This window comes from Crotalus tigris, unplaced genomic scaffold (assembly GCF_016545835.1).
Source record: "Crotalus tigris isolate CLP2741 ecotype Arizona unplaced genomic scaffold, ASM1654583v1 scf7180000017625.6296891, whole genome shotgun sequence".
In the NCBI taxonomy this organism is placed as follows: Eukaryota; Metazoa; Chordata; class Lepidosauria; order Squamata; family Viperidae; genus Crotalus; species Crotalus tigris.
The window spans coordinates 4055678-4082020 of NW_024096520.1; the positions used below are offsets into that span (position 1 = coordinate 4055678).

The 26343-nt window shown below is 37.9% G+C and overlaps 1 protein-coding gene across 2 annotated transcripts in view; it reads left to right on the forward strand.

The window, feature by feature from the left end:
• Positions 1-25292, forward strand: part of MST1R (macrophage stimulating 1 receptor) — a 62968-nt gene extending 37676 nt beyond the window's left edge. For both annotated transcript variants that reach the window (XM_039333901.1, XM_039333909.1), the window contains exons 12-21: positions 631-771; positions 12025-12181; positions 12440-12532; positions 13243-13443; positions 17484-17564; positions 19908-20089; positions 21746-21855; positions 22821-22986; positions 23491-23627; positions 24344-25292. In XM_039333901.1, coding sequence (XP_039189835.1) covers positions 631-771; positions 12025-12181; positions 12440-12532; positions 13243-13443; positions 17484-17564; positions 19908-20089; positions 21746-21855; positions 22821-22986; positions 23491-23627; positions 24344-24578 — 1503 coding nt within the window. In that variant the 3' untranslated portion in view covers positions 24579-25292. The remainder of the gene's footprint in view (positions 1-630; positions 772-12024; positions 12182-12439; positions 12533-13242; positions 13444-17483; positions 17565-19907; positions 20090-21745; positions 21856-22820; positions 22987-23490; positions 23628-24343) is intronic.
• The last annotated feature ends 1051 nt before the right edge of the window (positions 25293-26343 follow it).

Here is a 26343-nt window from a genome sequence, read left to right on the forward strand (position 1 = left end):
TGTTGACATTTGTATTCTCTCCCATTAGTATATATTGACTCAAATTCAAGTCAATTCACAGTGTATATTAGAACTCAGCATCTTTCAAAAATTACTTGGAAGAGATGCTCCAGGCTTGGATGAACAGAGCATCCCTGACTTTTCAGACATTTCTATGGAAGCCTGAAAAATGGTGGTGCTACTTTAAACATGGTCATTCAAGTTTAATGAGAGAGCTTGGGCTGTTTTAAAGAATACAGAGAGGAGCTCTGAGATCGGAAGCACTTCTTTGGTTCATTTTTGAGGGCCGTACAGCCCTAATGTACATTGTTGAGAGTAACCAATTAAAGACAATTCAGAGAAATTGTGAAAGAACTATAGTTTACAGTCTTCCAAGGGCTAGATATTAATGGGAAATAATTGTGAGAAAATGCCTCACTCACAAAACAAGCAAATGGAGGTGGGGAGTTAAGGTACTTTGAGAATATACAACATCAATTGGGTTTTTTGGGATAAAGAAATTTGTATGTGGAATTCAGCGCAGGATTATTTGGGACACTGGGTGGAACTGAGATATAAATCCAATAGACAATGCTGATGAGTAGGATTGATCCTTGGCTATAATCAAGTATTTTACGTTTCTCTGCACAGCATAAGGGACTGGATGCTCTGGCAGACTGCATGAACATTTCTATGTCAGTGGCTGGTACAAATTGCTACCTCAATATATTGAAGGATCAGGTGACCTGCCAAATACCCAACAACATCCCTGTGGATCGTTTGCCAGTACAGGTACAGGAAAAAATTCTTTGCAGTCAGAGCTAATGTTATGACTTAATTCCTCCCTTTGAAAGCCTAGTCATTAGAAATTATCCACATGCCTGTTAGTATTTCCACACAATTTCTTTGCAGCCTGCTTGCATCTATTTCTTTTTTTGTATAATAGTTTTTATTTAAATTTAAAAAACTAATACAAACAAAGGATAATGTAAACAAACAAAAAACCAAAGAGAAAGTGCAAAGAGAGAAAGAAAGCAGAAGAGGGGAAAGATATATATATAAAGAAAATATATATAGAAAAAGAACCAACTTCCCCATTCCTCAAGACAAGTATAAACATTTTCAGTTGCTTAAAACCTTCTGTAATATTTGAACCAAAACTGTCTTCATCCCATGTTTCATCTTTTATCTAAGGGCAAATATAACTTTATTTTTTATCTTAATCAGCAAAAATCCATTAAAAGCTAACAGAAATAACAATACATATATTTTAACTTTAAACAAGTAAGTCAATTTCATAATTCTTTCCGGTTCTTTATATGATACTTTGTAATTTTCTAAAAATTCTTCTTTTTATTTTTTTATTTGTTTTAATCAACATAAATAAAATACAGAACAAAAAAACAAACATTCAACACTAACAATGAAAACAAAAAAAAAATTGGGTACAAGAAAAAGAAGAAAATCCCAAATATCAAATAGGTCTAACATTAAACATTAAGAATCCACCCCAATTAGATACTGAAAAATAAATATAGAAAAAGTAATAGGTTCTCCTCCCCTTACATAACAGGTCTAGAAATAGTTATAAGCTTTTCCTTCTATATTTAATAAAAATGATATTATTAAATAAACAAATATTCCAGATGTGGAAATCTATGTGTCTAATAATCATATCACCGCACATCTAATTATAATATATATGTAAAAGAAAAAAAAACACTCAACAGATTAGACCAAAAGTTACAGTAATCTTCAAATCCCTTTGCTAACCATTTGTTATTGTATTTAACACATAGAAAGTCCACAAATGGCTTCCAGCCTCTTATAAAGTTGTTGAATCCATTGTCTCTAATTAAGGTAGTTAGTTTTGCCATCTCTGCTAATTCAATCATTTTTAAAATCCACTCTTCAACAGTTTGTATTTTTTTTTCTTTCCAATGCTTAGCATATACTGTACAATCCTCCTAGCGGTCACCATGTAAAAAAATTCTTCCTATGCCTTATCTTTAAACAAATATTTAAAACCCAATCATTCAAACTTAATCAAGAAAAAAATCCATTAAGAGCTAGAAACAACAAACTGAAATATTAATTTTTAATCCCTTCAAATGATGTACTACAAATTAATTTCTTATCATCTTCTCTTCATGTCCTCTCAGATATAATATCATAGCTTGCCACCCTCTTTAAAAATACTGCAAAACTCTCTGCTTCCCATCTTATCCATAGACAAATCTTTAAAACCCAATCAGTCCTAGTTAAGAAAAACCCATTAAAATCTGTTAAATAGGAGAGGATCATATGCAATCTAACCTTGATCAAATAGGCCCACTTTATAAATCTTAGTTTTGTTTTAAGGGTCTTGATTATTCCTTTTAGGTAATGTCCCAAAAGCTGATTTCTTTTTTCTTTTTCTTTCCTCAGGAACTCCTTCATAGGTATAACACATCACTTCTATAAATCTTGAGTAAGAAAATTGTTTTCCTAACTCACTTTTCTGAATTAAGATCTATGTATCCAAGTATTTGTGTGTCTCTTTTAGCTATTTAAACCTCAGCCAGTTTCATTTCTTAGTTTTGTATAACATCTTTGTCAATATCAGTCTTATATCTTGTCAATTTTAAATCCATATCCATCCTGATTTTCAGCTATATCATCATCTATCTCTTCTTTTAAGCTGATTTTATTGTATCAGACCAAATTAAATTCTTCCAGAGCTAAAATATTTTTCTCTGTTCTGTATTAGCAGGAATTCTCCTTTAATTATGAGGGCAATTTGGAAATAAACCTCCATTTGGTTATCAGTGACAGACACTTGCAGATACAGAATTTTTATTATATACATTAGAAAACTACAACATTACATTACTTTTTGACATAATCACCATTCAAATTGAGGCACTTGTCATAATGTCTTACAAGATTTGAAATTCCTTAGTAGTAGTCGCTCGGCCGGAAGTGGTGCCATAGAAAATCCCGCCAGATGTGAAGATGCCAAAGAAGGACTTCCGGTGGTTCCAGTGACAACAATGGTGGCGTTTTACAAAGCCGCCCATTCCTGGTCCGTGTAAAAGCCGCGGGACTTTGACAATCAGCTGTCCCGTGGCTTGAATCTCCTCCCTGGGAAAAAGGGAGGAGGAGAGCTCTCAGATAGAGGTAAGAGCTCCCCTGGATCCCTGTTATTTTGGGGATCGGAGGGTAGAGCTCCCTCAGAGCCTGAGCAATCTCCGCGTTCCAGGGAGCCTTCATCCCGAAGCTTTGGGATGAGGCAAGCTGCCGCTTCCACATCTGCTTTTTTTTCAGCTGCTTGTGAGTATTTGAAAGCAGACGGAGCAGACCAGGAGAGACTGTGCTCAAGTTTGATGGTGCCTTTAACTTCAGCAAGTTTCCTCTTCTTCTTCTTTTGTTCACTTTCCCTTTAGAAGAAAGGGAAAGTGAAAAGTAAAATGGCGATCGTCTTTCTTGCCTGATTTGTGTTACAAAGTAAAACCTGGATACAGACTAACTCTTTAAATACAGAAGTAAGAATTTGGCTTTTATTTTTTCTTCTTTTTTCTTCTTTGTTTTTTTTAAAAAAATATTTAAAAGAACTGTGATTTTTTCCCCCTTTTTTCTTTTTTTTTCAATAAGAATCTTTTTTCTTGGAACTTAAGAAAATGGCTTCAAAACGTCTGCCTCCCGCCCCTAAAGTTCCTATTTCTTCTCCAATGCTTAGCCTGCTTCTCAGAAACCAAAATCACCTCCATCTTCTCCTCCTCCTCCTGCAATTTCTCTTAATGATTTACAAGAAGCTTTAAAACAGCATGCCCTGGATATTAAGGAGGAAGTAAAAGACCTTATAATTGCAGAGAGGGCTAATACAGAAGAATTATTGGAGAAAAAGAACAAGCAAGTAAGGGACCATATACTTTTTGCTTTTCAGGGCCTTGCCCTGCATATAGAGAGGATTGATGATAAGATGGAAGAGATTACTGAAAATGCAGCAAGAGTGGAATCTAGGATGCAGGAGGTAGAGAATAAGATAGAAATTACACAGGATGAACAAATCATTTCACAATATAGAGAGATGGAATATGCATTGCGTATCAGAGGCCTGAGAGAGAACTCTCAGGAGGACTTAAAGATGCTTATTGTGAAAGATATTGCTCTTAATATTGGCTGGAGGCCTGAAATAATTGAGAATGAGATAGAAAAATTTTTTAGAGTTAACTCACGGGTTGCCAGACAGAGAAATTTACCAAGAGATGTGGTTATGTATTTTTCCAGAAGATCTATTCGTAATGAAATTATACAGGCTTTTTACAAACAAAAGTTTCAAATTGCTGATCAAGATATGATAATTTTCAAAGAAATACCTCCAAAAATTTTAAGAGCCAGAAAAGATTTTACTTTTTTGTCTGATGAGCTAAAACATCATCAAATTCAGTTCAGATGGGAGATTCCAAGAGGAATAATAGTAAATTATGAGGGGATACGTCACAGATTAACTACTGTCTCTAAGGCAAGAGATTTTTATCAGTCTATTTTAAAAGCAAGATCGTCATCACCCACACAAATAAGGATAACGGAAGAGTCTCTTATGGCAGGAGCTTCATCAATGATGGTTATGGAACAAGCTGCACAGAATTTTGACATAAAAGAGCAAAGGATGACACGAGCCGCCCATAAACGTAAAGAAAAAGAGCAGTTGCAGAAGAGTGGTGATAAAGTTGAAAGTATGGTTACTACAGAGCCTGTGGGAGGGGCAAGACCAAAAAGATCTTCGACAGCTGATCTGCAGGCCATGCTCCAGAGGCTCCAGGCCGGTGGAGATGGTCAGGTTCCTGACCTGGAATGTTAATGGCTTAAATGTGCCACAGAAACGAAGAAAGATTTTTCATTACTTGAAACAACATAATAATGACTTGATATGTTTGCAAGAGACCCATATAACTTCAAAGGATTCTAAATTTTTGATGAATTCCCGTCTGGGCTCACATTTTACTGCTCCAGCTCCAGGAAAAAAAGGGGGAGTGATAATTTATGTGAAGAAAACTTTTTCAGCTAAACTAATTGAGGCTGATTTTGAAGGAAGATATCTTTTTGTGGAATTATTATTACAAGGCCGAAAAGTTCTTATTGTTGGACTATATGCTCCCAATCAACAACAGAAACAATTTTATGAGTTGCTGCATGGCAAGATATCTCAGTTGGATTATAAATCGGTAATTTTGATGGGTGACTGGAATGGGGTGTTAGATTCAACTATAGACAAAAGGAGTTCTTCTAAAACTTTTATCCAAACCAAACTACCTACGACTTTTTTTGATTTGAAAGAAGAATTGGAGCTTATTGACATTTGCCGAGAAAGAAACATAAGTGATAGAGACTTTACTTTTTATTCTGATAGACATCAGTCATTTTCAAGGATTGATTTTTTTTTGATTACTAATGACTTCCTCTTTAGAGTGAGGAAGGTGAAATTTTTTCCTAGAACATTGTCAGATCATAGTCCTGTGTGGATGGAGTTATACTCGGAAGATGGGAATAGAAGATCTTGGAGACTGAATGAGAACTTGTTTAATCGGGAGGAGTTTGTACAAAAGTGTAAAGAGCATTTAAAGGATTTTTTTTTTGCTATAAACATGAATAAGGGGACATCAATGGTTTGGGATGCCAGTAAGGCATATATGAGGGGAATTTTGATTCAATTGAATAAAGTTTTTAGGGAAAAAGGATTATAAAGACGTAGAGAAATAGAAGAAGAGATTAAACTAAAAGAACAAGAGTTGGTTCTTAATCCAACTGATAATAATTTAAAGGTATCCATAAAGATGCTTAAGGAACAATTTAACATGTTAATGGCAGATCAGGTGGCTACCAATCTGTCGTATATGAGACATAATACCTTTTGTAATGCGAATAAGCCTGGGAGGTGGTTGGCTTATCAATTACGAAAGAAACAGAAAGCTAGAATTATAGAGAAAGTAAAGTATAAAGGTACTGAGGTTTTTCAGCAAGACTTGATTAGAAAAAGTTTTTTGGATTTTTATACAAAATTATATTCAAGTGATAACATAAAGGGTTTTGACATAGATAAATATTTACAATCAGTACATTTTCCTAAACTCTCAGAGGAACAACAAAATGGGATGAATAACTTAATTACTGTGGAGGAAATTGGTTTAGCTATTAAGCAGTTAAAGGTTGGAAAGTCTCCTGGAACAGATGGATTGACTTCGAGGTATTATAAGATTTTATCTGAAGAAATGATAGGGCCATTAAAGGAACTCTTTAATAGTATTTTGTTGGGTATGCAAGTTCCTCCTTCTTGGAAAAGAGCTTTTATATCATTGATTCTGAAGGAAGATCAGGATCTTACAGAGCCTAAGAATTATAGGCCAATTTCATTATTAAATGTTGATTATAAGATTTTTACAAAAATTCTGACAAATAGACTAATGCAGGTTATGAAAGATTTGATTCATAGTGATCAAGCAGGATTTATAACAGGGAGATATATGAAATATAATGTTAGACAAATTATTAATTTAATTGAGTATTTGGATAAGAATAACCAGATTCCTGTGGCTTTTATCTTTTTGGATGCTGAAAAAGCTTTTGATCAATTAGACTGGCAATTTTTATTTTTATTGGTAGAGAAAATGAATTTTGGGAATAATTTTTTACATGCACTTAAAGCTATATATCAGCAGCAATCTGCACAAATTATTGTAAATGGGGGACTGACTGAGAACTTTAATATTCAAAAAGGGACAAGACAAGGATTCCATTATCCCCATTGTTATTTGTTTTAACATTGGAAATTTTATTGATTCAGATTCAAGAATCAAAGTTAATCAAGGGTGTAAAGATAAGGAAGAATGAGTATAAATTGCGGGCAGTTGCGGATGATTTGGTTTTAATTTTGGAACAACTGAATCAAGCGATTGATTGTTTAATAGAACTTATAACACAGTATGGGAATGTTTCTGGTTTTAAAGTTAATAACTATAAGACCAAGATATTATCTAAGAATATATCAGTTAAGGACAGGGAAAGTTTGATTAAAGCCACAGGTTTTCAGATGGTAAAAAAGGTTAAATATTTGGGAGTATATCTAACTGCTTCAAATGGAAAATTGTATAAGAATAATTATGAACCATTATGGGCAAAAGTTCAAAAGGACTTAAGAGACTGGAAAAAATTGCAATTGTCATTGTTGGGGAGAATTTCAGCCGTAAAAATGAATGTTCTACCAAAGTTTCTTTTCCTGTTTCAGATGATACCTATTCTTAAAAAAGAGGCAAATTTGGAGGAATGGCAAAAGGGTATCAATAATTTTATATGGGCCGGGAAGAAACCAAGGGTTAAGTTTAAGATATTACAGGATGCTCGAGAAAGAGGGGGACTTAAGGCACCTAATTTGAAATTATATTATGATGCAGCCGCCTTAACTTGGTTACGTGATTGGCTTAATTTAACACATATGGATATTCTTTTTCTGGAAGGCTGGGATTTAATATATGGTTGGCATGCATATTTAATTTTTAATAAGAAAGTTGATCGGACTTTTAAATCACATATTTTGAGGAATGCCTTACTTCGTGTTTGGAAAAAGTATTATTATAGATTAAATTATAAAATACCTATCTGGGGGATTCCCAGACATGTAATTGAGGGAACCTCTAAGGGGACAAATTTTGATAAAATCTCGTATAAAGAATTGTTAATTTGTTCTGGTTCGAATTGGCTTTGAAATCCCTAGATGTATTAAGGCAGGAAAATATTCTACAGTCATGGTTTCAATATTTACAAATAGTGGACAGATGGACTGTAGATAAGAAAGAGGGAATAACATTAGAAGATAGACAATTGGTTATTCAGATTAAAAATCAAAGTCCGGCTCATATAAAAAGAATATACAATGTCTTATTAGAGTTAGATTCGGAAACAGAATTGGTTAAAGACTGTATGATTAAATGGGCTCATAATATACAGGAACCGATTCCATTGGATTTATAGGAGATAATTTGGATAAGAAATGTTAAATTTACACAAGCTCAAAATTTGAGAGAAAATTTTTATAAAATGTTTTATAGATGGCATTTGGATCCTAAAAAATTATCTTGTATGTATTCCAATATACAGCCCAAATGTTGGAGATGTGGTAATAATGATGCGACATACTTTCATATTTGGTGGAATTGTAAAAAAGTAAAGGCTTTTTGGATTATGATTTGGTGGAACATTCAAAAGATTTTTAGAAGAAAGATAAAGTTTACTCCTCAACTATTTTTACTTGGTATTTTCGTTGACTTAAATGAAAAAGAAACTACTTTGATGTTGAATTTATTAACTGCAGCAAGGTTATTAGTAGGTTTATACTGGAAGAAAGATTCTTTGCCTACTCTAGAAGAATGGATATTTAAAGTATTTAGTTTTGCAGAAATGGAAAAAATTTCTGCTTATTTAAAGGATCATACACAAGAAAGATATATTATTGTATGGAGAAGATGGATAGATTATATTCAGAAAAAGTATGGAATTAAAAAGTTTCATTTATTTTATGAATGATTATTAAATATTATAGAAATTGCTTTATAGGTTATGGAGTTAAAGGTTAATTATGATATTTTTTTTCCTTTTCTTTTTTCTTTTCTTTTCTTTTTTATTATTATAAATTTTGTTATTATTAACCCTGTATTCTGCTCTGGGAAGTGAAGGGAGGGGGGTTGGGGGTGGGAGGGAGGGTAAGGGGGGGGGGTAAAGGTAGTATAGACAATGGTTGCTTATGAATTTATTTTACTTTAAAATTTTATTGTATTTTTATAATGTTTGTATGTTAAAAAACAAAAATTTTCAATAAAAAAAAAGATGCCAAAGAAGTACAGCTAGTGAAGTTCATGGAGTGTGGTTCAACCATCACTTCAGAAGTCTACTGTGAAACGTTACAAAAACTCAGTCGAGCTATCCATGACAAGCGTTGGGGCATGGTGACTTCTGGTGTTGGTTCACAATAATGCTCACCCGCACATTGCTAGATGCACCCAAGAACTTTTGAAGAAGTTCCGTTGGGATGTTTTTGATCACTCCCCATAGCCCAGATCTGGCGCCGAGCGACTACTACTAAGGAATTTCAAACCTTGTAAGACGTTATGATAAGTGCCTCAATTTGAATGGCGATTACGTTGAAAACTAAGGTAATGTAGTTTTCTAATGTGTATAATAAAAATTGTGTATCTGCGAGTGTCTGTCATTGATAACTAATCGGAGGTTTATTTCCGAATTGCCCTCGTATGATGTAATTCTTTCTCATTGTCTCTAGTAACCAGTCTCCTCTTATTGTGTTTTTCTTTCATCCAGAGCATTTTTCAGGAAGAGATTTCTTACACTTAAACTCAGATCTTCATATATTTTAAGAGGACTTTGAACAAACAACAAGAAATATTCTTTGTTTAAAATGTTCCAAAATCGTCATTCTAATCACATTTTTGGTGCTTATTTCCAAATAATTTATTTTTCTTTAAGTTTTTAAAAAAATCTTCTTTCACTGCGAGTTGAAGGAAAAAAAATCACCCAATGTAAAAACATTTGTCCTTCTGAAAGTTCTTAATGTCCAAAAACCAATGTAAAAGCCAATTCCAATAAAAATGATTCAGAGGGGAAATGGGCGAGCCCAGTGCCCTTACAAAGAGCTGCAACCGATTTTCAGAGTTCTAAAACCTGCTGGAAACCGTTAGCTTACAGTCCCATCATGAGGAGCATTTGTTAGGAGTCTTCTCGGTGATCATAAGTCCTCTCTTTCTCTGGAGAAGAATTCCTTCTAGCACTGATGATATTACCTAGTTTGGTAGTGAAATGTCTAAACTCAGAGAGCACCAAGAACCCTACAGGAATTCAGAGTGTTGGTTCCTTCACTGGTTCTACTTTTTAATAGCTTGTGCGCTCAGGGTAAGATTAATTTTGACCATTAAGGTAAATTTTTAAAGAAGGCTTTATTATGTACGCACTTTATGCTCATTTTGGTGGCAGAATAGTGGGGAAAGTTCCTGACTTCCTTTGGCATTGATGCTTAGATGCACTTGTCACACAAAAAGTTTTCCAACTTGGATTCACTAAGGATCCCTATAGTCCTTCCCCATATTCAATTTACTTTGTATTCTTAACATTCCCAAGCAGTGTGAATGTAGACAGATGCAAGTCAGGAGACAATATCCTGAAAATCTCCAAAGAGTACTAAAGCCTTTGGTTACACAATCAGTTCCAGCACTCTGGCTTTCTGCACACATTGAAAAATAGCAACAGTGCTCATGCATTCACTGCCTCATTAAATCACCTCCCAGATTGCCCAGCTGGCAACCCAATTTAACTTTCATTGGATTAATCTTTGCTAGCATGGTGTTTCCTCCTCTCAGATAATTGCCACAAGCCTGCATTTTCTTTTGATGTGGGGCATTTCCCCCAGACCACCATGTTTTTACCTTTACATTTTTATTGTTGTAGTTATGTCACTCTGCAACTGTCTTCCCCTTGCTGGTGGGTTAATCCTAAATAGATCACCATTTCAGGTGGGCAGTGGGATACTACAGAAAAACACTCCAGACTCACTGCATCCCTCCCTTGTTATTTCTTTACCCCCCCCCATTATTGGGGGAATTACAAATTCACCCATTAGATGACCTGGGAAGAATGGGAGATGTTACAAGGCACAGTGGCACCTTCACTGTGATAGGAAAGTAGGACAAGGCACAATTTCCTGAGAATGGTCAATCCTTCCTCCCTTCCTTCCTTCCTTCCTTCCTTCCTTCCTTCCTTCCTTCCTTCCTCCCTCCCTCCCTCCCTCCCTCCCTCCCTCTTTTTTTTTCTCTTTATCTCTCAGCATTCCCCAAGCTTTCTGGGTTGGTGGCCTGGCGCAGGGAGGGGATGCGATGGTTTTGTGTGAGGTGCAGGCGCATGCACACACATGCACACAACTTCATTTGTGAGCATGCAAGTAGGGCTGTGAGCGCCGGTGCTTGCCACTCGCACAAGTGGGATTGTGAGCACCGGCACCTGCCACTTGCACAAGTAGGGCTGTAAGTGCCAGTGCTTGCTGCTCATGCCCTGGCCCACTACTCATGCAGCCAAGTTACAATAGGCCAGGGCGCGAGCAGCAAGCACCGGCGCTCACAGCCCTACTTGTGTAAGTGGCAGGTGGTGGCACTCACAGTCCCACTTGCGCGAGTAGCAAGCACTGGCGCTCGCAGCCCCACTTGCACAACAGGCACTGGCACAACAGTCTTTATTATTTTTTCTCTGATCAAACTGCTTTGCCATTTCTGCAACTTCAGTTAATTGTATAATTATATAATTATTCCCCTATCTTCATCTTAGTTTGTTCTTTATCTCCATTAATAAATCCCCATATGTTTGCCATCATTTTTATCTGCTTTTTCTCTTCTATAAAAAGCTCCCTTTGTGGATTTTAGTAAGGTTATCTTTAAAAACAGTGTGGGTTTATATTTATTCTATGTTTTTAATATTAGGTTTCTCAATGATTCTTAAAATCCACATTTACTTTCACTTTGTCATCCCATAAGATACCATTTTCACTTATTTTTATCCCATCTTTATTATTTTTATACATACCTCAAAGAGGCAAACCTACCTTATACTCCTTCCTTCCTCCTACTTTCCACACAAGAACAACCCTAAAAGGTGAGTTGGACTGAAAGAGAATATTTATTTTTTTCTATTCCCAAAATCCATACCACTAGTTTATCCCCTCAAATTTACTCTTTGACTCCACTTGTTTTTCCTACTTCCCATATATATGCCTATATATCCTTTCCCCCCTATGTTAATGTCCCATTCTTTACCAGGAAATTCCATCACCTAGATGAGCACCAACCTCATTGTTTACACCAGCAGTGACGTAGGGCTTCTGCCTACATTTAAAAACTCTTATGCAAAGATGGAAATGTCAGCTCTCCATTTCCCATGTCCTTCATTCCTTCATACTCTGTCCCAGATTCTGCCATTGTTCTGTGCTGATAATCACTTGTCTTTTCTTTCTTGTAGATCTGTGTGAATGGAAACTGCATAGACTTAGGATATGTGGTTGTAATCCCCATGATTTCTTCTCTCGCTGTTGTATTTGGCGCTATCGTAGGCATTCTGCTCCTTTCCGGTTTGGTGTTTCTACCTTTGAAATATATTCAACAGAAGAAGAAGGGAGGTAACTGCAAGTTAATTATGATACTTTCTGGCCAGAAAAGTACAGTCGGTCCAGGTCTTCATTTATTCCCTGTAAATTCTTCACAGTAATAGCAACACTATCTTGCATTTAGTTTTGACACTTTGTCAGAGAATGGGCATGTATAAAATATGGCTTAATCACTGGACTTTCACAAGGTGAAAAAGGGAAGAGTGGACCAACTCTAGAATAGTGACGAGATGAATGTTGCTGGATAGACTTTTTGTTTTCTTCTTGCAGGAACTGAGAATTTAGAAAGGCTTTCTAGCTTCAACAGGGACACAATCGGAATTCCTCTTCTTCCTTCTAACACTGGATATGTGGCTTCTTCTGGTAAGAATTCATAACAGGACTTGGAACTGGTATTTTAGAGCCAATGAGACAGATCAACTTGCTAGCCATCAGTCCAATATGCTGATGCGATCGGTTGGGATGGTTTTTTTAAAAAATTATTTTGTTCCCCAGGACTGACATTTCCCTAGTTGGAATAATTCCTTCTAAATATTTCTATAAACAAAAATACATTGCTCAAGAACTACATAAGCTAATGCCCTTCTGGTACTAAAGCACTGCCCTCATTCTTCCTGTTGCTTCGATGGGAGGAACCTGCAATAGTTCATTACAATGTGAAGATACTATCTTGCCAAAGATTCAGAAAAGGGAACAAATGTAAGATGGACAGTGAATGAACTTTGCTCACCATCTTATTCTATTTAAGAATGGCATACCCACTTTTAAACTCCTCTACAGAGAGGAACAAGTGCTATATTATGTCTTATTCTCAGAGATATGTGCGTGTGCATATGGGGGGGATTTCTCTATTTTTTTTTACATAATATAACAATTTGGAACTTGTCAGATATGTACTAAGGTCTGGATTCCCAACAGAGGGTTTGAGCCCCTTAGTAAGATCAATGATTCTGTACATCTGATGAATTTCAAATAGAATGAAACTGGTCGTGTACTGCCTTCTAGTGGCCAATATAAATAAACATTCTGTTTAATACCCTCTCCACCTTCTCTTATTGGTATTTCTGTGGCAGAGACCCCAAACAGAGGCTCTTCTGGAGTGACATTTGGAAGCACCTCCTACACAGGCAGCAGTGATGGTTCTGCTATGCCTTTCATGCGAGTGCCTTCATACTCCATAAACAATTTTCGGCCAGAATTGTTGGAAGAAGTGAAAGATGTCCTCATTCCAGAAAAGGAGCTGATTTTGTACACGGATCAGATCATTGGGAAAGGCAAGTATCATTTAAGCCGTCCCTATCAGCAGTAAATCACAAAACTTCTTTATCTATTTTTTTTTTTTTTTTTTTTTTTTGCTGTCTGTGTTGAAAGAATGCCACTTTCTCCCTGGCAGATGTTTCTTTGATTACTTCCTGTTGCTCTTCATTAGTGACTTTGCCAGATGTTTCTTTGATTATTTCCTGTTGCTCTTCATTAGAGTCTGAGCCTCTTTGGCTAAAGCAGGAAAGCAGCAAGAAGAGAAGAGAGGATTTCCATTGTCACAAGAAATAAGTAGCATTTGAAGGGAAGTAAAAACAAAGAAGCTAAGTAATGTGCAGGCCTGCTATTGAGAGCAGGTTAGTAATATGTCTTTCCCACAGGACAATCTGGCAAAAAGAGCCAGGTACTTCTTAAACAAGAACTCTGGGATAGTTATCCACATGACCTTTATAGTACAGCTTTGACATGTCTTAAATCTAAAAACTGTTCATTTAAAGTAACAGTTGAGTTTATTTGTCTATTTTGTGCTATAGCCCTTTATCCAGGACACTCAGAAAAAAAAATGTTTGGAGGCTGTTGCCCCCACTTAAAGTGCAATCCAAGTATCTGCAATCCAAATTGTCACCTGGCATGAAAATCTCTGCTACCTCTGTAAACCCCTGTTTCTTACTTCTGCTGTGTTTTGACTTGCTGATGAATGGAAGAGGCCTGATCTCCTGTGTGATGATGGTTAACTTTCCTACAATTGGTGGATTCTTCTGGCTTTGCTGCCTTCCCCTCTTCCTGACATCATCAGACAATGGGAAAAATCCCATCCCATCGGAATATGTTATGGAGGATGTGGCGGGGCTTGAGGTCTTAATCATGACCTCTGTCATTTTCCCCATATAAAGGCAAAAGTTAATGTTACAGGATTTATAATTGCACAAATGCTCAGAACCCCTCCCCCAAAGAATGACACACTAAAAAAAAAAAAAACCAGCCAATCATGGGTGACCAGCGCTTCCCCCAAATTTTTCTAGAGCTCGTGTGCAGTTCCTGATTTGCACTATGACCATGCTCAAGCCACAGTTTCTGTACTTCCCACACACCCCATACCCCTTATCCTCCCTAAGCTATACAGTTCAGATAAGCTGATGAGTTCTGTGTGGCCAAGAAAGAGGGCAGAGACTAGCACTGCTAGAGACCTGTGGAGGTGACTGTTTCTGGGGAAGCCAGACTCTTCTGCATGCTCACAGCCCTCTTTGCTGCCCTTATTGCAAGCAAAGCAGAATAAGGAATGACAGCAAATGAAGACTGCTCAGGAATTGGAGTGAAGATGAAGGATTGTCTGTGAAATTGAGATTTTACTCCAAATGACACAATTTATGGCAAAAACATAATTGCATAAATTATTTACATTGTTGTAAACAGCTTAGATTCAGGTTTACTAGACATTCAGGTTTAATGGACACCCGGTTCCCCTGAGTGGTCCATTTAATCAAAGGTTTTCTGGCCTATACTGTACTAGTTCACTGAAGAATTAGTCTTGATGCCAAATCAAAATGGAAAGTGCTGTGAAATTCTGAGAAGAACTGAAAGAAAAGGCATTTGTTGTTGCCATACTCTATGATTTGTTCATTGCAATCTAAATAAACTTGAAAGGCAGTATAATATATCTCACTGCTCTTGAGCACAAATATCTATTTCTCTTGTCAACCCAACAAGATTGAGTGTCAAGAACAGGAAATGACTGTCAAACACAACTTTTTTTCATTGTTTTTAAGTATCTGCTTATTTTTAAACCAACCACATTTGTTTACTGTTTTTGATTTCCGAAGTCCAGAGATCTGGATTTACTCAAACTAGGCCCTAGTTCTTTCATTTCTGTATATTTTTCATGAATTCCAAACATTCCATTTAATTCCACTGCATCCTCGTGTCAGGAAATGACTGGTTCTTCCATCTTTTAAAGTTCCTCGTTCCTTCACTCTTTAGATCATTATAGGCCTGTGCAGTTACAAAAGATTATCCTGGACTGTTTAGTTCATACCAAAATTTAGAATAGCGTATATCTTACATTAAATGAGCACATCATTTTAAACTATCTCCCAGAAATCAATTTCTTTTTGTGACAAAATAAAATAGAAATTGACATTTCTTCACTGTCTGGTATTTTCTAATAAGAACTCCAATTTGGCTTATTTTTTTATTGTAATGGTACAATAACTGTTTCCTGCATTCTTACAGCACTGAAATACCTTTTCAGTAACTGAAGTATACTGTATGTGTCTCAATATGTACATATTCATTTTATTAATGTGATATTTTTACTGTTTGATCACTTATAATAAGCTTAATAGGATTAAATCCTTCTGTAATTCTTGGGGTTTGTGTTGGTGTTGATTGTAGAATACAGGTTAATGGGGGGAGGGGAAATGGTCAAGACACTTTGGAGGTTTGCATCCAAAAGCTGTATTAGAATTCAATGATAGCGTGCATATTTATTTGATTTCCAAAAGGATATCAGCTATATAGCCTGTCTTTACCATACAGATCAAAACTTTAAAAATAGAAACTGAATAATAGTTGTTAACAGAGCTGTACTACTTCATGGAATTTAGGTTCTATCATGTAGAAAAAATTATAAAATATCTGAAGAGTAATTATTAGAAAACATCAGTTGACATCAGTTTTAAAAATAAATATTGTTGTATACTTCGTTCGCGTGCGAATGATGAAGACACATGGCGATGCTGAACAAACACTTTATTCTCCTTCTACAACAACCAAGCGAAGCAAAAAGCACGCAGGCCTTTTTATATGGCCAGAAACTCGGACAGTGACAACCAATAGGAACAGAGCATTTTCACGCCTTGCGCATGCACACAAGGCCAGCGCCACTCTGTCTGGTCCTGGGCAGCTTTTGGAATGCCCGGGACCAATGCAACGTCCCGAGCCTGCTTTTGCAGGCTCAGGGCACAACAAATATGATTTCTTCTTCACAAGGGTAATAACTTTCATTGAACATAAATGACTAAAATGACTATACTTCCTAAAGTCCTATTTTATTTCAGATATTCCCGTCCATTTCTTCTACTTGGTTTTATGTTTGACAAAGTCTTCATTGATTTCTAACATTCTTTCTTGGTCTTGGCAACTAATCTTGCCTTTTCTTACATCTATTCCATGTAATTTCCATTTTTCTCACAATGGTTTTGATAGTTGAAATTGCTAGCTAGAAATGTTTAGGAAGGTTTTTTTTTTACAGCTTTCATTTTACCTTCATTTATAGGTGTTCTGAGAACTGATTAGAAGAGCCTATGGTTGTTAAAGTAGACAGTATAACAATCACAATCCGAAAGATTAGAAGGGGAAAAGAATTTGTTCACATCTTTATGTGGCTAATTATTAACCTAAAATAATTAATCACCTTTTTAACCTTATTAATAGGTTTAATAAGTTTACAGTAAAGAAATAAAAGAAAAAATACACTGAATGAATTTGAAGGGTGCCCAAACTTCTATACTTACATATTCTCTATTTTCTTATTTTGAACCTGTAATTAGCTAGGCAAAAATAATAAGTATGATATTAAAATATGCTCGAAGATGTTGTGTTGAACTTTGTACCATGTAGATATTTTATCAGTTTCTTTCACTTAGGAAATCACTGAAATATATACTTTGATTAACATGCTTACACTTGGCTATACAAACAGGCAAAAGTATGATGATATGTAGGCATATTAAATTGGATAAAACTAAAAGCAAATTAGATACTTTAATACTGAGACAAATTTATGTTGTTAAATCAAATATGTTTGGGTATAAATATAATTGGATATAAATTGTGTTGGTCCTGGAATGTTGTTAGGGCAGTACTTCTCTGACAATAAAAATATATATTTTTATTTCAAATATATTTTTAAAGCTTAAAACAATTGTATTCTCTTTATAGTATTTTGTTTGATGTAAAGACGTTTCCAGCACAGAAAGAGGTTATATAGCTTCTGGGTTTGCTAATGTCCGTCTTAGTGCCTGCGTGTAAACCTTTTTTTCTCTCCCCCATCTAGGGCATTTTGGGAGTGTTTATCATGGAACTTACATCGATTCATCCCAGAGAGAGATTCGGTGTGCTGTTAAATCCTTAAACCGTAAGTAATTCCTCTTTCTTCTATGAAACAAGTGGCTCTGTTTATTAACCTGGAAAAGAAATCAAGGGATCAGAGGCTCATGGTAGAATAAAGAAGAATTTTTCTAGCTCAAGGTCGAAATAAGGGCTCTTTGGTGTTCTTGAGCTTGGTTGTTTTCTTGCAGGTGTTTCATTATCAAACTAGGTAACATCATCAGTGCTACAATGATGTTATCTAGTCTGGGTAATGAAACCCCTGCAAGAAATCAACCAAGCTCAGAGAGCACTAAGGACTCCCACTCATGATAGGAGTTTGAGACACAATAATGTCTTGTTTCAAAAAATAGTGTTCCATAATCTATAAGGAGTCAGTTTGGTTTAGTGTTTAAGGCATAAAACTAGAAAGCATGAATTCTTGTTCCCCCCCCCCAGGTTTTTGCCAAGAATCAACATTAACTTGAATACATACATACATGCATATGTACATGCACACATTCATACATACTATAAAAGGACAGTCTCTTCCATCTTGGCATATACAACTTCTGAGGACATCAGTGCTGTCCTGCTTGATTGCTTATTTTATCCTGTGAGAAGTCTGTGTCACTTCACTGAGCAAAGAGGCGTCATGTACCTGGCGTTAGACTAGAGCTAGTGCAGATTCTGTATTAAAGGCAAAGATAACCCTTGAGATAATGTTTAAGGAGGCACAGTGATGCTGGGGAGCATTGAGTTTCTCTGCATTCTTCTTAAGATTGTTCTGTAACATAGTACAAGGAGATGGTCATAGGGCCTTTTCCACTTCGTCTTGGCACTATGCAAACATGCCAGTGTTAAATTAGTGTTTTCCCCTCCAGCCAGCAACAGTCAATGGCAGTTTAAGGGCTTGTCATACTTCTAGCTGCTGGCGGCAGTGTAGTCGGCTGACCAAAAAGGGGGCAGGATGAGCCAGGTATTTATGGTCATTTTGAACTGCTGACTGCCTGCTTCTTCCCAACAGAGTTGGCCCTCTCGCTCTGTTCTTTTTCTTCTGGAGGGGGGAGCAGACTTCTGAACCAACAGCTAACTGAAAAGCATAGTATACCCACTCTCTTGTCTGCTCTGGTGTCTCCTTTTGTCTGTGTCAATCCAGTAGGTTTGACTATACCTACACTCAAAACAACAACACAAGGTAGCTCATCCCGAGTTCCAGGAAGGGGTATGTTTAAAAGAACAAGGTTTGCCTGCTTCTTGTCTGATCGGTAGGTTTGGGGAGATGGTAGGTTTTGACAGAAACGTAACCCCATGAGTCTAGCTATCTATCAAGGCATCCATCAAACCCAACAATCTTGTGATGTCTTGTCAGCTGAGCAAGGATAACAAAGTTAAGAGAATGTAATCAGGGTTGCTTAACACTTCATGCATGCCCAAATCCAGAATCCACCATTTGAGTGCAAGCCAGAAGAGAATTTATAGGGGAAATTGGCAATAAGGGAAATACATTTTGTTCTGACATATGGGCAGATGGATAGCACATTAACCAGGTCATGGCAAATGGCCCTTAATTTTAAAACTACTTAATCAGTAATTTTAGTGGCATTTTCTGCAACAGAGTTTTGTGGCCAGTTTGCAATGCCCTACCAATCAATGCTTTTGAATACAACTTGGAATAGGAGTGGGGACGTACCAATTCACTCGACTTTAAAATAATAAAAGCGAAATACAAATAAATAAATAAAATAAATACAAACTTCAGCTCACAGCTTAGTGTTTATAAGATAACATCATTAAAGTATTCTCTGGAGAAGCTCTTAAGAAGAGAAAGAACTAGTTCTAAACTGGGGGTTAGCCTAGGCCAGGGGTAGTCAACCTTGGCTCTTTTATGACTCGTGGACTTCAACTCCCAGAATTCCTGAGCCAGCATGACTGGCTCAGGAATTCTGGAAGTTGAAGTCCATGAGTCATAAAAGAGCCAAGGTTGACTACCCCTGGCCTAGGGAAATAAGAATTCTCTAATAATTGGAATTAAGCCTTAAATCAACACCAGGCAATCCATTGAGCCATTAGTCCTTTCAAACGTAAAAAGTGGAGATGACTATGAGCCAACCCAGTCCAGTATTATAATGTGTGCTTGTTTTTTACTCTGGCAATATCTTCCATCCTTATTCACATTGGCAGACTTCCTCTACTTGATGGAAGTTAGAAAAGGCTGCTTACTATGTCTCTCTCCTTTGCCTAAGAACAATATGTTGTTTTTCCCAATATGCTTGCAAGATCACTTCTCAAATACTTTTGCTCACAGTGTCACAATTCCTTAAGTCCCGGAGAGGAAAAAACAGTTGCCATTGAGAATATTGCTCCAATCTCTTCATTTTTTTCCTCTTAGGAATTACTGACTTAGAGGAAGTGGAAGAATTCCTGAGGGAAGGGATTCTGATGAAGAGCTTCCATCACCTCCATGTCCTTTCTCTCATTGGGATCACCTTGCCTAAGGAGGGTCTCCCTCTGGTGGTTCTACCTTATATGAAGCACGGAGATCTCCGACATTTTATCCGTTCGGAGGAGAGGGTACGTGGTGCCAGATCTTGGGATCCTTGTTTGAGCGACACTCAATGCCAGTTGCTTTCCTGTTCCTGAATCGTCCTTTGGTTTGGAGCTGCTTGTCTCTTCTTTGCGAAACGAAATTGTTTTTAAGGAGGAGCTTGCCCAGAGATGAGGAATTCAGCCCTTTCTTATCTCTTTCAGTTGTGGAGTGCTTATGTTTCATTTGTGACATACTCATCCATGTGCTCCTACACATTTTACAGAGCTTCCTGGTGAATCAGTGCAGGCTTTGCATATTCTTCCTGTTAAAATTTACCATACTGGTGCAAAGAGTGGGGCTGCCTGTTGGATGCAGGAGATAGAAGTCCTTAAAGCTATCCTGCAGTATTGTAAGGCTTTGTAAGGTAAACCTTTTAAGTAAGGTTTCAGAAAGACACATAAAAGAAACTAACCTTCTTATCAGTGATGCTTTCTGTTGATGAAACAAGAGGTGGGAGCTCTGGATTTTCAGAAGAAAGATTGTTTAGCTGTGAGTCTTTCTGCTGTCTCTGAGACAGGTAGAACATCAGGAACATGAGCTCATGTCTAATGCAGTTTCCTCCTTCTAATCAGCACAGAACAAGTGGCTGAAAGATGCTGGCATCTTTCAGTCTCTCTTTTTCCTCTGGAGAAACACACAGAGGTAGCATTCTTACTTTTGCAGGCTTCTCCTCTGCCTCCAATCTATTGCAATTGTGGCTGTGGCAAGATTTATCTTATAAACATTTTCTCACAACATTATTTTTTAAAGAACTGTCCATATAAGCTTCACCTCATATTTTTATTTCAGTTGGACCTTGAAAATGGAATAATTCCCAGCTCATCTCTTCTGCTCCTCATTTCATTCCTGTTGTAAACGTACTGTGAAATATTAGGCAGTTGGCAGTTGCCACTTGTGATGTACTGCTGATCAGCTCAAAAATGCCTCCCCCTTGCTTGATGAAAGTGAATATTTTGCCTTGCAGGTGGCTTTGAGCTTAAACACATCAGCCACCCTTTGCAGAGGAGTGCAACATTAAAAACCCAAATTTAGTGGATAACAAGAAGATTTATCCTCACTTTTCCTTGCAGCTATTATGTTTAAATCCAGGATCACATGAAAACATTATTCCTGGGGGGAAAGGCAATAGGTTATAAGCAGGGGACATGTTCTTTTGAGTATGTGCAAGACAGTGAATGTTTCTGACCACTAGGGGGCCATGCAGGCACACTGTGAAAGAGAGGGTTATAATCTATGGAGGAAATTTCAGAAAGCTCTTCCGTACCCATCTCAATTCTGGGTGTTATGCACATCCTATTCTTATCTTGCCAAGCGGTGAGCAAGTGTCTGCTTTGCCATGTGTGCACCAAGCAGAGAAGATTCCCCTGGCCCCAATTCCACTGTTTATATTTATAGGCGTGGGTTCTTTGTCATCTTTCATATGTGAATGGGATACACTCAGTTTCTCAGCCAAATTTCTTAGAAAATTTGTCCAATATCTGAAGCAGCCTCGAAATTAACTTCAGCTGTGTTATCTTGTGGGAACCACAAGCAAGCAGCTCTGCTCTCTGGAGGTGCATAAACTTCAAAGCCAGATGGAAAAGGCATTGTGAGTTTCCTCAGTGTCAGACAGTTTTGTTTGTTTGTTTGTTTTCCATCAGAACCCCACTGTGAAGGATTTAATAGGTTTTGGGCTACAAGTGGCTCAGGGGATGGAGTATCTGGCCCAGAAGAAGTTTGTGCACAGAGATCTTGCAGCTAGAAACTGCATGTAAGTACAAACATGGGTGTATCTGCACAGAATAATAAAACACGGGGAATCGAGCAAAGACACGCAAGAGAGGTTGCCGAGGCTTGTTTGTGCTGTGGGCAGGTGCCTGTGTAAAAATATCCCTCCCCATATGACTAGCTATGAGAAAAGTCTGTCAGAAATACCTTTCAAACTGGTTTGTTTCGATTCCTCTTTTGGGTCAATTGATTTTACCCTCAGAAAGTTATACCATTTATGCAAGATGCTCAATCTTCTGACTTATTTTTCTGCTAAATAGAAAGTAAATTCTGTGAAGAGAGTTTGAAGAAACTGAGGATGTTTAGTCAGGGGATGGGGTGTGGGGAGAGGATGGCTTGCTCATACTTTTCCAGTATCTGAGGAGACACATTTATGAAAAAAGGTCAGGACCAATTTTCTTATACTCTTGTGGAGCAATATACTCAATAATGGATTGAGGTGACAAGAAGGCAGATTAGGGAAACCTCCTGCAGTTTGACAGTGGAATCAGTGACCCACTATCACTAGACGGGCAACTGGACTGGAAGGATTAAATGGGTCCTTAAAATCTACAATTTTATGATTTAAACAAGACACTGATCCATAAGTTAACCAAATGTGTTTGGTCTACATGATTTGTTAAGCTACAAAGCACAAGCTAAAGTTAAAATGAACCAAGTTTAGCTTGATGCATACATGCTAGAGTTTTAATAATGTGATTAAATAAATTGTACAAACAGCCATTGTCTGACTGCATATAATAGACTAAAGCCTAAATCTGGGGTAGGAGATACAATTGCCATGTTCATGTGATATGCTATATCCAAGCAATAATCTCTGCTAGGGCGACAGCCTGGTTTTGTTGCTTGCTAAGCCAGGGTGCATCTGGAATTCCTTAATGCTGCCAAATAAGATGAGTTCACATGACTGTTGCATTGTTCCTAATCCCAGTCTCCTTTTTTATCCAGGCTTGATGAGACGTATATAGTGAAAGTGGCAGACTTTGGGCTGGCCAGAGATATCTTTGACAAGGAATATTACAGCATCCGGCAACACCGCAGGGCAAAGCTGCCTGTCAAATGGATGGCCCTTGAGAGCCTGAAAACTCAAAAATTTACCACCAAGTCAGATGTAGTAAGTGCAAGCAAGGGCACCCGATGGCTAGGATGCTAAAACGTTGCTCCCAGTTGTTGTTGTTGTTGTTCTGGCCACATTGTCTGCATTCACAGGAAATAATAACCACAAATTAGCCAACCCCATGTTTTGCGTGAACTCAGATGTTATAAATAGATTTTGGTTCGTAGCGTTGTTCAGCCCACAGAATTGGCTTAATTGGATATGTCTTGATTTGTTAGTGTTGTGGCAACAGAGCCCCAATTTTATGTGAGGGATATACAAAAAAGGCCATTATGAAAGCACCTGCTAAGATTGTGTAAGCTTTCCTAGCACTCATTTCTTAGTGTGAGAATCCAATTTATGCTAGTCTCGAAAAAACAGGCATATGCAACAGAGTCCCTTTGCAGAGAAGGAGCAGTCTGGTTGAAGATTTCATCTGCCCTGATGACTGCTTGTGTTTTCTTTGTCCCATTATATTGACATTTGGACTTTCTCCATTGCTCTGTTCTGCTGTCTTACCAGTGGTCCTTCGGGGTCCTCATGTGGGAACTGATGACACGAGGAGCTTCTCCATATCCTGAAGTGGATCCCTATGATATTACCTGCTACCTATTGCAAGGAAGAAGGTTGCCCCAGCCTGAATACTGCCCAGATTCTCTGTAAGTATTCAGTTGGATCCTTTTGCTAGCTTAATTAAGGGGACAACTGTGAAAGAGATGAAGCTGTATGGGAAGTACCGGAAAAGGTCTTCTGATTCCTGAACTTTAATTGATGAACGAATTTGTAAATTTCAGTGAAGCATTGCAATTCATTAACTAAAAAAAAGAAAGCACAATGGGAAAGTTAATTTGTTTTCCACTCTTAGTTCTTTGAAACTTGTGTTCTTACTACAGTTTTCTCCAAATTATTAGCCTACTGAAGCACCTATGCTGTATCTCTTAAATTCCAGTCACATCTTAAAGGGCTAATTTTAGAAAAGCTGCAGTATTCCATGGAATTCTTATCATCAGGATCTGTTGCACTCCCTGTTACAATCTGCTGGTTCCATTTTCCATATTTTCCAGTGCCAGCATTTCCCATTTGGTTTCAGCATAGCATCCTTATGCTTCTACCTCCATTTGCCATATATTCACCTGCTGTGTTGTGGCTTTTTAGAACAGTGATATATAAAACCTCTGACCAGGATCCTGTAGGAATAAAAACTCAAGAGATAAGACTAGAGTGCAGAACTGAGGAGAGTTTCTGCCTCTAGTTACTATGAGAATATCAATGACATAGATCCTGGTGTACATGGCTACAGCATCCTGAGATGTGAAGATAGAGGGGCAGGGTTGGTATTTTCACAGGTCTAATTAACTTTGTTTATTTTGGACAGGTATACTATAATGCTTAATTGCTGGACACCAAATCCTGAGGAGCGGCCAACTTTTTCCAGCCTGATCAAAGAAGTGGAGCATATTGTAGCCTGTCTAAAGGGAGACCATTACATTAACCTCAACGTCACTTATGTCAATCTTGATCACGGCCATCCCTTTCCCCCTTTAATCAGTCGGGAAGAAGAATTTGATTCCAGTGGATTGAGTGAGGAAGAGGATGCTTCTGCGTGTTAAGTCAGGGGTCCCCAACCTGTACCAGTCCATGGCCTGTTGGCCACCAGGCCGTGGAAATGGCTGGCAAGTGCGCACACGTGTGCACGCATCCTCCTCACTCGTGCTAGTGCTGATGTGCGGGTTCTAACAGCCCCATCTGCGCAGGTGTGTGGGTGCTAGTGACCCATTTGTGCATGCACACGGGCGCCATGCCACCACCAGCACTGCCGTAGGTGTGCGTGGCCCGCTTGCAAATGTGTATGGACGTTAGTGCCACCACTGTGTGCGCGCCTGTTTTCCACATGCACACGCAAACATTTCCCTGTTCTTCCCTTTCCCTCCAGGCCACCAACCCGGAAAGGTTGGGGAGCTCTGTGTTAAGTGATACCTCACACAGGCCAGGGATGCATGTTGCTGGGTTAAGCATGATACTTCATAGGGTTTGACTGTTCAGGCTTTGGAACGTCTGGATAAATTTTGCTCATCCTGTGATTTCATGAAAGCTGTAAACTGAGGACTTCTGTGACCTGAATTCTGTGCTGAGAAAAAGTGGAAATAAATTCATTCCTTCTGTAAAAGATAGGGCAGGTTCCCTACAGTTTAGGAAAGAGATACTTTCAGAATACTTGGTGATTTGTGTGTGGGAATATGTTTTTACTGTGAAGTAATTTAATGTGGCAGCCTGTGGCTGCATCTGTATATAGAGAAAAATAAATTTACTGTTACAAATTCCTATCAGACAGTTTTATGCAATGTTCTCTTTAGAGTCACTATCATATAATATTAAGAATATTTTAGTTATGATTTGTTAAATAAGTCACGGTCGTTTCCTTTACATATAGCGCAACCTAATGGGTAGGTTCACAGATTGCATTAACTTAAAAACAAGTTATATTATGCTGCTTAACACCTTTCCTGTTATAATAAACCCCATTGTTCCAATTTTATAACACTGAGGAATTTTTCCAGGAACATCATGTCAGCCTTCTTTCAAAGCCTGGTCTCACATCTTGTGTTAAGGCATAACACAGTTTCGATGTGGCATGTTCTTCACCACTGTTCATAAATCTTCTGTTAACAGTCAAAAATGGAGGAGGAGCAGAAAAAAAATATCCCATGGGAAGCATCCTTGAAGAAGAACAAGCTTTTTAAGTTTGTGGTAACCTTGAAAAAAACATGGCGTTCAGAGTTGGAAGATGGTGGCAGAAGGATTGTCTGTTAGGTGATGGTGCTGTCAAAAAGTGAAAAATCTGAAAAGAGCTTCAGGTGCTTTAGAACAGAAGGAAGCAACAAAAGAAACACGTGAACTGAAAGTACAATTGGATTAGACAGGAAAGGGAGGTTAGGAAAGGTGGCTGTAGGCAAGTGGATGGAGAGGGAAATTTAAAAAAGAGAGAAAACTGGCAGGGCCAAGAACTGCCTGATGTCATTGGAGGAGAAGTCTACCTGATTTGTTCCCAGAAAGTGGAGGAAGAGGCAGTGGGGCTGTGACAGAGCAGGCAACTTCCTCAGAAACAGTGGCTTCTCCCCAGGAAGTAATAGCATGTTGGTGGATGGGAAGGGTATGGCTGGTGGGGACTGAAGGTCTGTTCTTGCAGGCTACAGTCTCCAGATGTGGTGTACCTGGGATGTTGAGGATACTGAGTGATAAAATGCTGGGGAGGGGGTTGAGGTAATTCCGTTGAGGATGGCGAAGTCAGGGCATACATGTTGAATGGCTTGCAGGCACGGGGGGCCATGAGGTGGACAGGTAGAAGAGAAGGTCCATGGCTTCATCCCAGGGCCC